The 19,922-nt window shown below is 40.4% G+C and overlaps 1 protein-coding gene across 1 annotated transcript; it reads left to right on the forward strand.

The window, feature by feature from the left end:
- The first annotated feature begins 9,332 nt into the window (after window positions 1–9,332).
- LOC145783394 (uncharacterized) lies at window positions 9,333–16,968 on the forward strand. Its single transcript, XM_082595251.1, has 4 exons — window positions 9,333–9,844; window positions 11,986–12,239; window positions 13,404–13,609; window positions 15,241–16,968. The coding sequence occupies exons 1-4, from the start codon at window positions 9,758–9,760 to the stop codon at window positions 16,152–16,154; spliced, it is 1,461 nt and encodes a 486-aa protein (XP_082451377.1). The 5' UTR covers window positions 9,333–9,757; the 3' UTR covers window positions 16,155–16,968.
- Window positions 16,969–19,922: the final 2,954 nt, after the last annotated feature.

The raw sequence follows: 19,922 nt of genomic DNA on the forward strand, positions 1-19,922 counted from the left end.
AGGGAGCTTTGCCTCAAGCGTGCAATGCTTTGCAATCTGCATAATAGTGATAACCTTAGCCCACCAGAGTTTTGGCTAAAACTGAAAATGGACAACCAAGGTTTAAAACTTTTAAAGGAAGCGTATCCGGAAGATGTTGACCCGAGTCCCGAAACTAACTGATGAACTTCTATCTGCAAGGAAGACTGTTTCTAAGCTTAATGATCACTAACTGCTCAGGAGAGAGATCTTTCTCAAGGCTCAAAAGCATCAAAAATAAACTGAGATCGACAATGTCTCAAGTTGCATGATTTTGCTTTGACAAAAGCTAGAAAAAGAAATTTGATAGCCTAGTCTTAGGCTACTCTATTTGATTGCTGTAACTATTTCTTATGTCCTCGTAAACATTGGCGTAGCCAGGGGGGGAGTTTGGGGGTTTCAACCCCTCTTTTGGCACGCGTGCGACGTTATCATATTGAGAATGATGCTTTCAGTCTCTTTATGTCTCTAAAACAAAGCTTGCCTAATTTTAAACGAAGCTGCATTAAAAGAGCGAGTTTTGCCAACACCAAACATTCAAATATATCAGCCAGGAATTAGCAACAAGAAAACATAGAGACTTAGCTTTATTTCCGAAAAATGCCGAAGAAAACATGATCTTATCCTTTTGCTATGCCACCGGACGGTATCATTTCACAGGAATATTCATACCCACATTTTTATTGAAAATGCTCTCAGAATGCACCAAATTCAAAGTAATTTTTCAAAATTTTCTGGGGGAGGCCTCCAGAACCCCGCTGCTGGGTGTCGTTTTAGGTTAGGCGAATACGCCGTCAAAAAAAAAACCTTTCAAAATTCCTGGCTACGCCACTGCTAGTAAATAAACTTTACAATTATTGTAACGGTTGTTTGATCAGAAAAATTAAAATTAAAAGCAAAACTGCTTTAACTAAATTTTTATTCTTTTAATTAAAAATTTGCACCCATGAATGTGGAAAATTAAAAGAACGAAGAGTTTAATACACTCATATTTTTAACATTAAGCAATGACATGTGATGTTGTTTAGAGAGAATTTCGGAGCTCAAAATAGGGAGAGGCCTCACAAATGGAATAGCCTAGGGCCTCTCACGATCTAAATCCGGCCCTGAGTGTGAACCTTGGGCTTGGTGAGAAAGTGCCAGTTTCTTCACACCCGGTGTAAAGCCAGTGAGAAACATTCGAAGATCACCTCTTATGGATATGTAAAGTGGGTTTCGCTGTTTGTTATGTAGCAGAACAACACAGCTGAATCCCTTTTCCACCAGGTATGAGGTAGGAAATGCTACCACGAAAATACGATCTCTTTGACGAAATCGTTACTGGGCGGTAAATGGGTTAAAGAATGCCATCTAATAATCAAAACGCCCCCCCCCCTTAAGCCGAGGTAATCATACCGCCCCCCTGGAAAATCAAAACGCCCACCCTCCCCCCCTGGGGGGCGGTACCGCCCCCGTTGAGAACCACTGGTTTAGGACAAGCCTCACACAGCAGTTGCTTTGCTGCGATAAATACTGAATATACTGAACTGTGCATTAAGTAGCCTTGCTTGTAGGCTACATGACAAATATTAGGCCTACCCCTGAAATCGTCAAGTCACTTCAGGAAAGAAGATAAAGTAGTCCCGGCATTTTAACTACTGTACTTCGTAATTCAATAAATCGAGAACAAAGGCGTTTTCAGTTGAGCCAACGAGATAATAATACCAGCTAGCCACTGAATCTCAGCTCTTACGTCGCAAAGTTACTGTTTGGTTAGTAAATTTGCTCAACCAGATTAGGGAACCAGATTCATTCATAGCTTGTCACGCCAGTGTCGAAGCCAGACAAGAGCATTGTTTGTAATGTTTTTTAGATCATTGTCGTCACATTAAGGGCTAAGGGGGCAGTTGGGGAAAATGTGCTTCATCGTTTAATTGATCAGTCTAGTTGTCTGTTCAGAATGTCTAAACCAAACGCTGCTAACTACTTTAGCCTACGGGGGTACACAACAGACCTAGTGGAAAAATCAGTTTCCTGTTAGAATCAAATAAACAGTCGAAGAGAATTCAGAGGGATTTTTCACCAAGAAACTAAACTTTTGATGTTAGGTAGGTTTCGGTGTTTTAGGATTCTCTTGCGTTTGGTGTTTGTATGAAACTCACAACCAAAGTAAAATAGCATAAATTTTAAAACAAAATTACAAAACTAATTTGCAACAAAACAATATTCCGTTTCAAAATGTTATTGCTTTGGGTAACTTATTTAAACAACCGAACCAACATAAATTTTAATGAATTAATCAACAAGTTTTTAAAAATATTTTAACTTTATACAGAATGTACAGTGCCAGGTTATACAGAACAAAATAGGCAATATCACACCAAATCAGAAAAATCAGTTTATTCGTAGAGCTTTCGCCACACAAGTGCGGCTTCTTCAGTGTATATGAACTTCAGTATACAGAACAAGTTTGTTTCCTGAGTTGAAAGACACAGACCAGATCAACAATGACAAGAGCAGCAACGCAGTAACAACCGTGTAACAACATTGGCGGACGACGTAGCCAGTTTTGGGCTTGAGAGATGATGCAATATAGAGAAAGCCATGAACTTTCCATCAGCTGAAAACATTGAACAATATTGTATGTGGTTGATACAATTTTACTTCTTCGAAACGAGATTTTGACCAAGACGGATAAAAATATACAAATTGTTTTACCAAGAAATTTAACTGGTATCGAAACGAAATCTAAACTAATAGTTTTAAATCGTTTTCAAAATAGCTGTGTTTCGCATATAACTTGGCTGGATAATAACGGATTGGTCAATCTTCCGTCAACATTGCGCAAGACCAGGCACTTGGAACTTTTCTTCCTTTTTGAGTTTTAACATTTATTTGTTCACAGCTAGAGATGTAAAAAAACGTTTTTTTTTGTTTTTAAAAAAAACGAGCTCGTTTTTTTTGTTTTTTATCGTTTTTTTGTTTTTTATTCGTTTTTTTTTGTTTTTTTACCTATTTTTACATTAAATGTCACAATATGCAGCAATTAGGGTAAATTTGCTTGTCAAACAAGAAGCTTGTCAAACAAGAGCTAATGAGACTGTTCAGCGCAGGGTGGGTAGGAAAATGCCCTTTTCAAGGCACGGCAGTGCTCGCACTGTCGAAAAGTACCGACGACCCACCGTACTGCAGCTGAACACCGAGGGCATCACGGCCAGCAAGCTCAACATCATCGAGCACCTGGCCACCAAGCATCAAGCCCTCATCATCCTCCTCCAGGAGACTCACTGTACATCTGTGGATAAGTTGGTAATAACCAACTTCACACTCGCAGGCGCAACCTGCAGCAGGAAACACGGCCTTGCCACGTTTGTCCATGACCGGCTGAGCTGGTCCTTGGTTGACCAATCCCAAGCTCAATCGGAGATCGAATGGCTTTGTGTAGATGTAGCAGGCTACAACATCGTCAATGTCTACAAGCCCCCACCTTCGCGGATAACATCAACAGCCATCCCAGTGTTCCCCCACCCCAGCCTCTACGCTGGCGATTTTAACTGCCACCACACTGACTGGGGGTACAACTCCATCAACAACGACGGAGATAGTCTGGCCGCTTGGGCAACCAACAACAACCTCGCCCTCTTATACGATCCTAAGGGCGCACCGAGCTTCCACTCCGGTCGTTGGAACACTGGCACGAACCCAGACCTGGCTTTCGCAAGTGATGACCCCGATGATCGCCAGCCGGACAGACGTGTGTTAGAGAAGTTCCCAAGGTCTCAACACCGACCCTCGCTAATCACGGCCCCCTTGCTTGCCACACCTATTCCGAGCAAGCCTGTCAAGCGATGGAACTTCAGAAAGGCCGATTGGGAATACTACAGCTTCCTCACAAACGAAGCTACGCAGTACCTCCCATCCCCACACACCATCAAAGTGGATGAAGCCTACCAGGACTTCTGTGATGCAATCATATCTGCGGCAAAAGACTCCATCCCGCGAGGTCGACGGAAAAACTACATACCTTGCTGGGATGTGGAGTGCGACAGGCTTTACCGCGACTTCCTCCGTTCCCCCCAGGGTACCGCCACCACCAACTCAGCAACAGCCCTGCTGGCAAGATTGGATTCAAAGAGGAAGAAGCGCTGGACAGAAGCCATAGACTCAATCGACTTCACGCACTCCAGCCGCACAGCATGGAGTACACTCAACAACCTCACTGGCAGATCACGTGCCTCTCGTCGCCAATGCCCCATTTCAGCAAATGCCATCGCCTCACAACTTGTGAAAAATGGAGTGCTCAGAACGAGAGACCGTGAATCAGACAAGTCCGTCCTCAAGGAAATGACGGACCTCTGGAAGGTCCCAACACCTGTCGAGGGCAACATCTCTGGTGAGTTTACCCCAGAAGAATTTGCCTCCGCCCTCCAGCACCTAAAGCCAGGCAAATCCCCGGGCCTTGACCACCTATGCCCGGAACTAATACTCCAAGCTGCCCCCTCTATGAGGTCCTGGTTAAAAGAATTCCTTTCCTGCTGCTTGCGTCACCTGCGCATCCCAAGAATCTGGAGAAGAGCCCTAGTGGTTGCAGTCCCAAAGCCGAAGAAGCCCCCAGGGGATCCGAAGAGCTACCGCCCCATCTCTCTGCTCTGTATCCCCTTCAAGATACTCGAAAGACTTATCTACGCCCGTGTCGAACCGATAATAGACCCTCAGCTCCCTCGGGAACAAGCCGGCTTTCGTCACGGAAGATCAACTGTAGACCAGGTCACTCTGATGACCCAAGACATCGAGGACAGCTTCTCGGCAAAAAAGAAGGCTGGCGCCGTGTTTGTCGATCTCACGGCTGCCTACGACACTGTATGGCACAGCGGCCTTACCTGCAAACTACTCCGTCTCCTTCCTGACAGGCACATGGTCCATATGATTATGGAACTTGTGCAAAACCGCAGCTTTACCCTCTCCACCGGTAGCGGCCGACGAAGTAGACTACGTCGACTCAGGAACGGCGTCCCACAGGGCTCTGTCCTGGCTCCCCTCCTCTTTAACACTTACATCTATGACCTGCCTGACACCATCTCCAGGAAGTATGCTTACGCAGACGATCTGGCTCTCCTGCACCCAGCCGGAGATTGGCAGTCAATGGAGAGGAACCTAAGCCAGGACATGTCAACTATATCAACATATCTCCAGAAATGGAAGCTACAGCTCAGCAAGGCAAAGACAGTGTCGGCGGCCTTCCACCTAAACAACAAGGAAGCAAAACGTGAGATCAACATTACCACCGATGACGAACACCTCCCCTACTGCGCCGAACCCACCTACCTCGGCGTAACCCTGGACAGGTCACTCACGTACCGACGACACCTGAAGTCACTGCGCAAAAAACTATCTGCGCGCGTTGCACTTTTGAGGCGGCTGGCGGGTTCCGGCTGGGGAGCTGATGCGAAAACCCTTCGCACAGCTACCTTGGCCCTCGTCCATTCTACCGCTGAGTACTGCGCACCAGTGTGGTGTCGCAGCTCTCACACCCGCCACATTGACACCGCCATCAATGACGCACTACGCACTGTGACTGGATGCCTGCGTCCCACTCCAACGGACTGCCTTCCCATCCTTGCAGGCATCCAACCTGCTGAGCTTCGCCGTAAAGGAGCCATGATTTCCCTTGCTCGTCGCGCACTGGACCCCGACCACCTCCTCCACAGTACATTCCAGCGCCTACCTGGAGGACAGCAGCGACTGAAATCAAGGCGCCCATTTGTGCCCGCCGCACGACAGCTTCTGAACAACGTTGAAGATCTTGGAATAAGTGCGGCACACTGGACGAACTACACATGGAACATGGAGTGGCAAAACAACACCTCCCGACTCCGTGATTTCCTACCCGACGTCAATCCCCACCCTCCGGGAATGTCCCTCGCAAGACTTGCGTGGGTCCGGCTTAACCGCCTACGAACCGGCGTCGGTCGCTTTCGTTCAGACATGTGCAAATGGGGCCTGGCTCCCTCACCGGGATGCGAGTGTGGCGCCACAGACCAGACAGTATATCATGTCGTCCATGACTGCCCAATCCATCAACCACCACATGGAGCGCTTGGACTGAAAGCCCTGGATGACGAGACTGTCGAGTGGCTGATGACATCATGCCCAAACATATAGTCCAGAAGAACAGCTCATACGACGAAGAAGAAGAAGGGTAAATTCATTGCAATAGCGTCTCTTTCAACAAAAAAACAGTCTCATTACTCGTATAACTTCTTTCAAATGAGACAATATGTCTCTCAAGTCTCAACACACGAGCCATAAAGATTTCTCATCGTCTCAAATAGTAACACATATGGTTGGCACATCTTAAGTTTTGTCTGTAATTTGGTCCAGACGGTTGTTAAATGCAGTACCACACTCGTGTATAGTTTCGAAGCCACCTGGGATTTTGGTTAATGGGCATGTTACGTTAGGACCAGGTGGTCAGGGTCCTGTTTCTCTACTTCACAAAGGCACTTTTCAGCAGCACACCACACCTTTTCCAGTACAACGTCAAGATATTGTTCCAGTTGATGTGCATTTGGTGCAAACTTGATGAAAATCACACAAGCGGTTCTCGAGTTACAAGTGAAATAACCTTAGCCACTAGGTGGCTTTATAGATAAGGAGCAATAGAAAAACGGCCATATCTTAAGAACCGCTCAACATATTTAGATAATTTTTAGCTCCACCCCTATGTTTTTTGGGTTGGGCTATCTGTTTATGAACATTAAAACAAGTTTTGGCTACTAATTTTTGAGATAAAAAGAAATTAACCTTTTGTCGTTACGCACCAATAAAACCATGATGCGTAAATTAAAAAAAAAAAAAAATTGGATAGAGGAAAGATTGATGACAAGTTTGGCAAAAGCAGTGTAGTGCTAAACTCCCAACTTTTAGCCCAAATCACATTTAAATGTAGTGAAAGATGGAAACATTTTGATGTTTTTTTATTTTCCGTGAAGAGGTTCAATACTCCTTTATGATGTCATAGTCATGTTTGTTTTCCCTTAATTACACCATTGTGCTGTCATAGACATGTTTAAAAGAAGTATGGTTGCACTTAATCCACCCAATTTGAACTAGTTTGCAGGACTCTGAGGCTTTAGCACTTTTCTGTTTTTGCCAAACTTTTCGTCAATCTTTCCTCTGCCCAATAAAAAAAATTAAAGTTTGCATCATGGTTTTATTGGTGCGTAATGACAAGAGGTCAATTTCTTTTTATCTTAAAAAACAGTAGGCCTAGTTCTCAAATAAAATAAGTTTTCATCTTTGATGTTTGTTTTGTATCTTTATCCTGCATTGTGGGAATATGGGTAAAACTTTATACTTGTCAGGAAAAATATTATAAAGCATTTATTCACTATGTGAACACTGAACAGTGCTGAAAAAACCCACTTTAAAGGGAACATTTCTTCATTCAGGGTTGGTAGTTACTAGCAATAGTCAACATGGGTGGTGGGCATTCGAAAGGAACATTAACCTAAACCTTTTCTGACAAATGCACTAACTTTTGACAGCTAAAAATAGCAGTGATAAGATCTCTTGCATTATATGTCACAAATAATCTGCAAGAAGCATCAATGACGAAGTGTCCAAGATCTTACAACACACGAAAAGAATACTTCTGTTTCAATATTTATAAAGCATATACTGTACATCGTTGGTAAGCTATCAGTTACAAAACATATTGGCAATAGCTTGCATTAGTAAATTACCACGTCCACAAACAAGGTAAATGTGTGTAGGCTACTGAATACTGCCACCTTGTTTTGCCAAAATTTCCTCAACCCATTGAGTGTGTACAAGAATAACCAGTACCACAGTATACTAACATCATAGGCTAACTTCCATAAAAGGAAAAAGAAATTAACTCATCTACATTATGTCATGTATCAAATTGCATTAATTCAATGTTTGTCAGGTCTACTGCCACAAACATGCCTGAGAATGAAGAAAGCGAAACAATACGTAGGACTATGCAAAAACATATGCTGCCAAACACAAACACTTAGGAATTTCAGCACACCAATAAAACCATTTTCAGTAATTTAATGTTTTTCAAGAGCACTATAATGAAACTAAGCTGCAAATTGCAAAAAATTTGCAACTTTTCCAGAAAAATATGAAAAAAAACAAAAAAAACAAAAAAAAACAAAAAACGAGTGTTTTTTTTGGCTCAAGTTTTTTTTGAAAAAAAACACGTTTTTAAAAAAAAAAACGGTTCGTTTTTTTTTGCATTTACATCTCTATTCACAGCAGTCACCTTTACTTTTACGTTGCGTTTGCGCAGTAAACTTAATCGGTTTCAAACGAAAAATATCAAACCCGATTTCACTGAGAGCGTTGTTCGAGCTTCTGTGGTCAATCGACTGCCTGGCAAACTTAATTGCGTTTCTACCAACACTTCTCTCTGTTATTTATTTGAAATGAGATCGTTATTACATTTTTGATGCAAATGCTGTATTTTGATTGATTGTGAGAATCTTTTTCTTCGGACTGAGCAATGTCAAGCTTATTTCGGTAGTTTCTCGTTCTTGTACTTGTAAAAGCTTTGAACCACTGACGTATGGGCGGTTACCGAGATTGACAGAGGGAAGTTCCGCTTGTTGATAAAGTGTTGTTGCCGGGGAATTATTCCACCCACTAAGTAATACTCGTATAATAATAATAATCGTGCTTTAATTTTGCGCCCATTGCGATACCATACAGTACACTGCGATCACAGATGCGATAAGACGAAAGGAGGCAGCGCATTAACATATAGTCTTCGAGTCATATAGTCTTCGAGTCAGCTGCTCTCCTTATTTTGGCTTTCCATTAAGTGTCTGTGCCGAGACACAGCCGCGTGCTCTGGAGAGGTGTCGAACCACGTCCTTTCGAACGTCGCGCAGACGTTCTCACCACACGGCTACGCAGCCGACTAAGTGATGTTGAATGGAGATCAACCCTTAAAATACGGTGCTCAAACGCACATCCCGATAGTCGAACCAGCGCCGCTGAGATGTGCGTTGTACACAGCATTTGCATCTTACATCCATGTTTACTGTATAAATAAACAAGAAACAAGGTTTTTTATTTTCTTTACTAAGGGATTTTGCCATATTTATATCATTGTGCTTTTGAATCTTGTTTTCCACAGTTTTATTTCTTATTCAGATCATTCAAGAGTTTTTACCATTCTTTATTCATTGCCTCATATTTCTCACCAAGCTGCACACATGCATGATGTACGGTACTGTAGGCTACAATGTACATGTACTGCGTGAGTTCTAATTATGATAGTTTTCTTCCTCATTAAAGTTTACTCTGCCGTTTGTAGTTTGGAAATATCTATCATATAAAATGTAATGGGTGCGCCTCAACAAGGCTTTGTACGGACATGGGACTTTTCCGCTCAACCATGCACCAACGGGGAATGGCCTCTTCTTGTGAATGTAGGATCAGACCGATGACAACATCATCAATGATTGCACCATCATCAAGCCACCTAACGGAGTGGAAGGTCTGCGTGTCATGGATGATGAAACCAAAGACTGGCTGCTCTCTAGTAGCCTTCCAGTGTAGTCCGGGAACATTGTTAATCTGGGGTGGTAAAATGATAGACTTCGGCACCAGAGGCTCACACGACAAAGAAGTAAAAGAAAATATCATATCTAACTATCTAACTGTGTTATTCTTAATTGTTTTATTGTTTTAAATTAAATAAAACAGTGTCTGCCAATAATTTGTTATGAATATAACAAAGCAGAGACTTCTTTTTCTCTTCACCTTGCTAAGAACACTTGAAGATGTGGATGCCCCACCGAAGAAACGGCTGGTAAGCGATCTGCTTCGTAGTGTAATTGTTCATATTCTGATACTTGAGGTTGCACAACATGTTGCAGAGCACAGTGGGTGCATTAGCTGCAGGCAATGGTGAAATTCGACTGGTTTGCGCAAACTGCTTCCTAAAAACAAAAAGTTAGCAGAACCGGTTTCTGGCCAGTTTTTCGAGTGGTTCTAATATAATCATCATAAAATTTCTCTGTACATCCAGTTGTAGGCTACTGCTTGTCCAGCACCTTGGGGTTTGTCGCATGCAGATAGCACCTGCTGTCGTTGCTGGGATCAGCAAAATGCTTTCTCAAATGAAATCCTATTCAGGGATTGCTAGATTTTGTTGATCCTTTGTGATGTTTTATTTGCTTGAATAAAAGAACTTTCGATGACTTCACCAAAAGTGAAATTGACAGTTCGGGCTTCTTTAATAATGGCAACTTTATTTGCTCAAGATGAAACTGCTGTTAGCAACATTTGCTTACTGCCCGCTCAAAGTCGATTTACTGGAAGGCTGCAAAGTTGTTGCATCAAATGGCGAGTTGACAGGATAACTTACCTTTACAGTATATCATCGCATCGTACTTCTTAATCTTTGTTCTCTACAGTAGTATCAGATTGTCCTGTTTTTGTATGTTTTACATAAAAATTGTTGCAATTCGGTGGTGGTCTTCACGTTTTTCCCCGTTATTTCAGGAAAACGTTCGCAAGTGCTGTAGCCTATTATAGCACACAATCACATATTGGTCGTTGGTTAATTCTTGGTCGCTGGTTTGAGTCTTCATTCTCGGCTTACTCAGCCTGAAATTGGAGATTCAAACCAACAGCAGTTGTTTTTTCTATCTCAGTGGCGAACCCATTTTATTCATTGAAGTAGTGTGCCTACCTCTGCACACTAGTGTGTATGAATGTGTAGTTAGATCTACCGTTATGGGGTGGTGGCTGACTAGATGACCGTCTTTCGCTACCATCCTGATTGCTCCATAATCTAACCAACAGTTGTACAATGCATTGTTTTGACAATTACATTTACTCTGCTTGTTTGTTAATATATGGCGCTGTTGAAACAAGATAAATTGACTTTACTTTTGACGTGACATCAACCATGGACTTCTAAATAGTATCAGGACTGGAAACTCAGTTGACAACAGTAGGCCAAACAGTTGGTACAACAGTTGGCCAACAGTGGGCCAACAGCCAAGTAACTAACCCTGTTGGTCCACTGTTGGCCAACTGTTGTACCAACTGTTTGGCCTACTGTTGTCAACTGAGTTTCCAGTCCTGATACTATTTAGAAGTCCATGCATCAACCAATAATTTGAATTGAGTAGTTGTGATGTTTTCATAAACGATTTCCATGACGAATAAAAAACATTTACAGCCAATAAATTATTGTTTTTTTTTTTTGCATTGATTCAACGTCTGCAAACAATGCTCAAACGTAAAATGATCTTTTAGCCAGTGTTATTTAACCAAAAATTGTCTCATTTTTGTTGCTAAGTGGAATTATTTTTAGATAGGGTTTGAATTGGATTATGCTCAAGTTTAAATTGATGCTCGACTTCTTTCGATCCTGTAAGTCCTCATCACACCACTTTTCCTTCGCCAATTTGATTTGTCAACAAAATGGATTTTTAGCTTGGCTGTTTTTTCTTTAGAATTAGCACCACTAAATTAGCAACAAATTGACCTTTGGCTGTTGAAGCGTGACTGGGCAATGGGCACGCTCTCATTTTTTCATACCCAGTACTCCTCTTGCACTGAGAAGACCAGAAGGCCGAAACGGTGTGCCACTGTCTACAGTTATATGAGTTGTATGTTTTCACATGAGTAAGCGTGCCAGGCCAGCAGAAGTGTGCTCCACTGTTAAGTCTTTTGTACGGCACGGCACAGGCTATACCTAAACCGCCAAGGCAAAGAAACTCTCGAAACAATTCCAGCAACGCACGTTTGAAATATCAGAAAATTCTGGTTCAAAAGCTTGCATTATGATGACGGTGGCATTATGACGACGACGTCGTCGTCGTGAGATCACGTTTATTTGGAAATACTCTTTACAGCCTTCATAGTAGCCAATTTTACTTGCGTTGCTTTGTTCACTTTGGTTTTGTTAAAGCAATATTTTAAAATTGTTTGTTACAGACGATAGATTGCAAATCCACGTGTCCTGATGGTATGGCCAAGCTGGAAAGACTTAGTTACGCATGTGGCTATTGCAACGGAACCGAATATTTTGAATACGAAGACTGCACTTGCGTATCTCTAGCGGAACAATATCCCGATCTAGAATACTGCCCGCCTCTGGGTAACCACACGTTGAACCCTGTCGTAAACAAAGACAAAGCAATGCTTTGTGCCAAGGAAAAGTGCGTTTATGACGCAAACAAACAATCATGGTACGTCATCATCTTTGTAGAGTGCTTACGTAATTTGAGACGCGCTCCGAACGCGCGTGGATGGAAAATGTTTAAATTCAATTCATGTTAGAAATGTAATACGGATGCATAGCCGTAGGAGATGGGAGGGCATGGGGGCGTCTGGTTCACAGTAGGTTTTATCTTAACTTTTTGTTACAATTTAAAGCTCAAAATACTCTCAGAATGCATCAAATTAAATGCATTTTTTCAAGTTGTTTTGTGGCAGGCCCCTCAGTCCCCCCGCTGTTTTTCTCATCTTCAGTAAACACGTAAACCCAATTTTACAACTCATTATCTGTCATTACATGTTAGTTGTAGTAAGTGTTAAATCATTACATGGTTCTTACGGAAAGATATTTCTAAAAACTGTAGTTTCATGGCTCTTTTACATAAAAAGGTTTCCGACCCCTATATTAGACCATACACCACCTCAGAGATTGTGAGTAATGTTGCGTTTTTGAAAGTATATTTGCAAAGACAAAATTTGGGCAAATTTTTTTCGCTTCCCCAAAGTGTTTTACTCTCATACGGCTGTGTAGCCTACTGTGGACATTTCGGGGCGGAATTGGGGTTATTGAGATTGGGATTACCCTGGGCACCTTATAGCCAAGATTAACAAAAAGCACAAACTAGAAAGACTAGAAATTAAAAAAAGAATGTTGAAATACCAACTAACGCTGTTCTAAGCAATAGCCTAGGCTTGCTATTTTAGTACGATGCGAAATTTATCCATTTGCTTTGTCGTTTGTGTTCTACTCCAGTTAGAGTAGAACAAAGTACAAAGTACAGCAAATTTTTTTAATTAAAGTAAAATTTTTTTAACAAAGTACAGCGCTATACTTTAAAGTTAGTGGTTCGGGATGTAAACTGAAGGTTACAATTACAATAGCCTACAATGTAAGTTCATGCTTGATGGTCGTTGGGTCACAAAGATTTTTTAAACTTAGTCTTGCTTGCTTGACAACATTTTACATTTTAACTCTGTCAAAGTGATAAAAGCACAACACGCTGTCGTACTCAAGCAAACACATCATAATAAATAATCAAAAAGAAATAGAAAAGATTGACAGAATGTGTGAAAAACATTACAAACACTAGATTGTGTATTGCAAATGATCAACTGTACGTTGATTACCATTTCAGGATTTGTTGTGACAATCCCGACGATGAAGACCCTGCATGCCAAGCACAACCCAGCTCATCCCCATCTGAGGTTATCCCAACAACACAACCAGACTTGGAAGTTACAACTTACCGCATGAAGAGTGAATTCTCCACACAAACTGTAAACAATAACGAGAGGTCAACCCCTTATCTTTCCAGCACAACTGGGCCTACTACTTTGGCAGGTGATTTAAAATATATTTCCAATACTCATAACTCTACAAGTAGGCTAGCAATTACAATTTGGAGGTAAACTGTTTTGTAAGACTTAATCATGGACAGTTAATCATTGACAACTTTTAAAACAAAAAATTTTTAAATAAAAAAAAAACACCTATGAACACCTATTTGGTGCAATATATGTTTTGAGTCAATTGGCATACATTTACGAGACTGGAATTATCCGCATTCCACACTTAAGCTGTGGAGGTTGACTGGTCATTGTTTCGTCATACAAACAGTAAAACACGCCTATTTTTCCTCTACTATATTGTTTGAATGATAACGCTGTAGTAAAGGAGTTATTTCGAGTTTTGGATTCATCTCATGGGGACCAAGCTCGAACCGATAAATTTAAAGTCGGCCTTGTTTCCCTGATTACCTGTTATAGAATTTTATTTCGTCATATTTGATCTGTTGCCATCAATGGAGGCATTAAAATACACCAAGTTGTTCAAATTTGTAAAAACAACAACCAAACTGTTGATTGGTTGATTTCAAACTGTTTACCAACTGCACTACCCGGTTGTTACATCACAATGCACCAATGCGGAAACTACTTTCAAAAACCGGTTTAAAAATCACAAGCTAAGGGTAACAAACTGCCATGCGAGACTGCTACTACTCCTCTTATGGCAACCATGTAACTTGAACACACAATTGCTTGAGTTATCCTTGCATCAGTATATTAAACTTTTCTTGAGTTGGTGGGGAGAACAGACCCATGACATTTCGGGGGTAGTTTTGTTAAGTCTACTTTCTACTCCAACATATGAATTGTTGAAAATTGCTTATTCAAAAGTCGTTTTCTTTTTGTTTAAAACAATTGGTCGCGATGCTGTTGTGATGCCACAAACATTTGACCTGTTGTGTAAGCAATCTCTCTTTTTAGCGTCAGTATTCCATTAAAATCCATTTATTTTCATTGTGGCGCAAAAATCGAGGTTGCAAATTACATCAAATATAGTTATTGCTTTCTAAAGCCATTACAGCCTATTTCACCTTAAAGGGGGATCATTAGAAGGTCCTGAAAAATATGCAAAAGCAATAAATCAGTAATACCTTGTGTTGAATAAGGTATTACTGATTTATTGCTTTTGCATTTTTTCCAGGACCTTCTGATGATCCCCCTTTTAGGGTGAAACAGGTTGTAGAGGTTTTGGAAAGTAATAACTGTATTTGATATTGACTAATAAAACTTTTTTGTTTTTGTGAACCAACCCAGCAAACTGCCCACTTGGAGCGGTTGACTGTCTCCTAGCATTAGCATAAGACTTGTTACTCAATGCAACAAACAGTGTACCAGCCTCACTTCATAATCATAAATCGATTTCGCCATCACAACATCCTCCTGATGATGAGGATGCTGTGATAGCGAAATCGATCTATGATTAAAAAATGAGGCTGGTACACTGTTTGTTGCATTGAGTAACAAGGCTTATACTATATTTGATGTAATTTGCTCTGCTTGGCCTTTTTGCTTGGCATTGAGCACTTTTTGTAGTAGGCTATTAATAAAATTTATTGTTTTGCTTACAAATTAAGTGCCCTCAAAACTATAATTTAAAACGTACCAATTGATGTTTTCTTTTTGCAGATCAAGACGGCGTTAACGATGAGCTGAATAAAACACATGGACACATGGGATTTATTGCTGGGTCTCTAAGCACTGTGATAGTAGTTGCCATTGTTGCTATTGCTTGTTATTGTTGTCGTAACAATAAATGCCATTTTTCCTATGACAACGAACAACCAAACCCTGGTGATCTTGACGATCACGTTTTGGAAGAAAACGGCATAGAAACTAATCAAAGAAATGGTCTTCTAGAAGCAAATAGAAATGCAACCCATGCAGGTCAACCATCTTCCGACACTGTTCAATCCACTCCTTCATCTTCAACATCAAGACAAGAACCATCCGATGTCAGTGAAGTCAATTCCAACCACATCGATGTTAACAAACGAGAAAGTCATGGTTATCCTAAACACAACGGTTTAGAAGAAAACGGCGTGGCGTCTGATCAAAATGGTCTTCTAGAAGCAAATAGAAATACAACCTATGCAGGTCAATCATCTTCCAACACTGTTCAATACACTCCTTCATCTTCAACGTCAAGACAAAAACCATCCGATGTAAGTGAAGTCAATTCTGACCACATCGATGTTAACACATCAGAATATCGTGGTGATCTTGAAAATAACGTTTTGGAAGAAAACGGCGTGGCGAGTGATCAAAATGGTCTTCTAGAAGCAAGTATAAATGCAACCCATGCAGGTGAACAATCTTCCAACTCTGCTCAATCCACTCCTTCATCTTCAACTTCAACTTCAACAGGAGAAGCATTTGATGCAAGTGAAGTCGATTCATCACACAACAGCAACGGAATCGAATTCGCTGACAACATCTCCCATGGAAGTGCACCAGATCGACGTCATTCTTCTTCTGATGAAGATGCTAAAGAAAATGACTCTTTGATTAATGGTATTGGTCAGGGAGGCACCACCACCTAGGGCGGTTGAGAGGATATTTTGGAACCGGTACCAATGGAATCCCTGGGCCCCAAATCGAGACATTTGTAAGAAGTATCCAAACAATATTCTGTAGTTTCTTTATGCTTTCAGCCCCATGAAAAGGTTCCGAGCTCCCAAAATTATCTCAGGCCCGATTCCAAAAGTGCCTTCTGAGCCCCTCTATCAACACTACTGCCACCACTAACCAAAAAAATAACAAATGCCAAAAAAAAACGTTTGACTACAGTAAAGGACGATTTTGTAACAATAGGCTTCTGAGTTATTCGACACCTGTATGCAAATGGCAGCGATGGTTTCGTATTTCTTGAACCTAAATTGTATTGCCACCAGACAATGTCGCTCATTCCATCTAAGATATTGTACAACATATATCAATTTTGCTTAAACACCTAATTTTGTTAAATGCAGGGCAAAAAGTCATTTCTCATGTTTCAAATCCAATGAAGCAATTTGCAGCTTAATGTAGTAATTGTGTGTGTTGTGGACGTTAGTTGGCACGTGCTAGACCAATGGTTTTTAACGTTTTTTTTATGGCAGCACCGTTAAATTACTAACCCGTTCTCGCCCCCCTTCTATAATGGTTGCAAATTTTTGCGATTTTGCTGACCAGGTCTCAAACAATTCTTGTAGTTTTTACATTGCCCGTTATTTCACAAAATGTGCAATTCTGCCAACCGTATTGAAAACGTGGGCACTGTGAAGCTGGTAGCTGCCTAACTGTGACTATTGCAGCATAGAATGTTGATGTTGCGTTTGATTACACGAACAAAAGCGCTGTGTACAATGAATAAAAAGTTGCTTGAAGTTGCCACAGTGAGTGGTTATTTACAATCGTTTATAAATCCAAGAAGGCTATTCCAATCAAGCCCAGCGGTTACTACGTTGCTTTCTTCTTAATTTGCTATTTTGCTAACTAAAACTTTTCATTTCAAACACTAAACATTTACTCACTATAAGACACAACCCTAGTCTTGCCGGTACAAATCACAATTTTTATACAGGCATGTGTGGTAAAAGTATAGATAGAGGAAAGCTTCAAAGCTTAGAAAAATGGGCGTGCCAGGCAAAACGGACATTTGCATTTGAAGAAAAAACTATAGATAAAAATGAATTTTCTTTTATATTTTTCAAAACTACTGGAATTACTTTTCCACACAAAAATTGGATAGACCTACAAAATAATATAACAGCTTAACACCCTGGTTGCTATTGCTGTGAAAAATACATGGTTGCTCTTTTGGGTTCGTACCTTGTTAGTACGTGAGTAGCATGACCGCTCAAATCGTCAAGTCAGTCAAGCACACCAAACAGATTCGGTTGTGAGACAAGTTTGTAATTCCATGGTTCAAGCACAAGGACTTTGCCAACAGAACAAGTAAGATATTGACGTCATTCAACAACTTATCGCTTTAAAATTTTTCAAAGTACTGTAGTTTCGAGGCCGACATGATTGGATGCGTTCCAGTTTGGAATTATCAATGAATTAATCTGTAAGGAATTTGAAAATACTGTGACTTTCATGGTTATACTGCGTCATATTGGCTACAAAACCCGAAACCAATGACGAGAAAAGCAAAGCCCTGGTAATTGAATATGGCTCTGGTCCTACTTAGCAATGACATTTGTTTTTAACGTGGCCCTAGAGCAGGGATGGCGAACCTTTTTTAGTGCATGGGTCATAAAAGAGACCTTAATCCTTGAAAAAGCAAAAGTGGGTCATACATTTAATTACGTCTTAATGCGAAACTTGCTGCTGCATCTTCTCTGCAAGTCTTATTATCCTTGTTTGGTAATCCGTAGTTTTTAGCTTCACACATGCAGCACTCATATCTGAGCTGAGACGATTCCGTGTGCTTGATTGTATAAAATTCATGTGCGAAAATAAAGATTCGCACGAATATGAAGAACCAAACAACGTTAACAGAGCTACCGCAAATCTTTTCATAGTTTCAAACGATTTTGGCAGGAAGTTCCACTCTGTAAAAAATATAGTTTCAGCATGGTTTTCAACAGCAGGAAAGTCATAACCATCCATATCCGTTTTCATTTGAATTTTTTGTAGGAGATGATTTAAGTCTACAAATTTTGTTTTCCAAACTGCACTTTCTTGAAAGTCTATCATTTCAATTTGCAAGTTGTAAAGACGAAGCCATTCGAAGTTTGATAATTCAAGATTTTCAAATTGAATTGCATGCGGGAAAAGAATGAACTGCAATGTAGTATCTAGCTATCGGAACTGGGTAAACCTTTCTGACATTACATTTTTGGCCTCTTTTGTCAGTAAAACATACGGTACTTGTTGAGTGCAGTTTGCTTTTGTTAATAAGTTAAATTGGTGTGGGTAAAGTGCTTCTACAACTGAGGAAAATATTTCAGCTGACCTTGTTCAAGGTCTACAGAAAAAATAGTGAGTTTCTTCTCAAATGCTTTAATGTGCCCAAACATGGATAGTACAATATTTCCACAGCCTTGCAATTTAGTATTTAACTTATTGTAATGCATTGTGAAATCAGCGAAAAAATGTAAATCATTCAACCACGTACTTTCGCTTAACTCTGAATATTTTTGATTTTTTTCAGCTAAAAAAAGTTGTATATACTTCTTCCAACAATTCAACAAATCGCTGTAAAACATAATCACAACTTAAGTTGTGTCAGACTGCTATATGGCAATTCGGTACGGTACTAGATTAAAATAGGGTGAGGCCTTATCGCAAATATTTAGTGAAACATTTATTCTTTGCTGAAATATTTGTTTAAATTTCATTACTTTAAAAAAGACAAGTGGGTCACTGAAAATCTGTGATGGGTCACTTTGTGACCCGCGGGTCAGTGGTTCGCCATCCCTGCCCTAGAGCAAGTGATTATTTGGCACTGAATAGAAGCAAGAATAAATGATTTGTTGACTAAAGAAACTTGGAGTGAAACGGGATTGTGCAATCAGGACTTTATCAATTACAGTTTTTTGGTTAAACATTATCGAGACTGATTAGTAATTAAGCTCTTGCGTTTTTTGGTTATGGTATTCCATACCCAGCCAGCAAATCAATCACATTTTACATTGATTCAACGTCTGTTTTGTCCAATTTGTTCGATTGTGAAAAAAACGAGGGATCAATGACGGGAAAAGAAAAGCTTTAGCAATTCAATATGAAGCTTTCGCCTTTTTCTGTCATGAGTCATGACGTTTGTCAATAACGTGGCCCTGGCCTAGCCTCGGAGCGCTGTATGTAAGCTTCAAACAATTGTAGCTCGGTGTCTTTCTATCTCTTACCACGAAAGAGACTTGGAAAGATTAATGACGTAGTTTATTGGGATATCAAACGTAAAGCAGTCAAACAAATCGTCAAATAGTTCTTGTGAGATGATAAATAAACATTTTGAAAGACTTTGACCAATGATTCAGCACTTTCAACGAATAATACATAACATAATGAGGATTTCGCAATCAAAGGTCACTATGGGACAGTAATCGATAATAACATTCCTTGATTATACAATTAAAACAGTACGCTTGGTCAAGACAAACAATGTCGCCTGTCGTGTGGGCTATGCCTATTGATTGTGACACTCGGGATAGGAAAGGCACAGATAAAAATTTTCAACATAAGTTTTTCAGAAAATAACAATAAAGTTTCAGCGAAGATTGTTAAAATCGTTAATTTGTCGGGAACTTGGGCTCTTAATAAAAAACCGTTGCAGTCAAAGGGTGTTGTTTTATGAAGACTGCGTTTTTAAGTCAACAAAC

The sequence above is a fragment of the Aplidium turbinatum genome, chromosome 14 (genome assembly GCF_918807975.1).
Source record: "Aplidium turbinatum chromosome 14, kaAplTurb1.1, whole genome shotgun sequence".
NCBI classification, from domain to species: Eukaryota; Metazoa; Chordata; class Ascidiacea; order Aplousobranchia; family Polyclinidae; genus Aplidium; species Aplidium turbinatum.

Coding starts and splice junctions, on each gene's coding strand:
- LOC145783394 (XM_082595251.1), top strand. CDS start 9,758: ATGAATATAACAAAGCAGAGACTTCTTTTTCTCTTCACCTTGCTAAGA. Junction 9,845..11,985: donor CCCCACCGAAGAAACGGCTG/GTAAGCGATCTG, acceptor TGTTTGTTACAG/ACGATAGATTGCAAATCCAC. Junction 13,610..15,240: donor TGGGCCTACTACTTTGGCAG/GTGATTTAAAAT, acceptor TTCTTTTTGCAG/ATCAAGACGGCGTTAACGAT.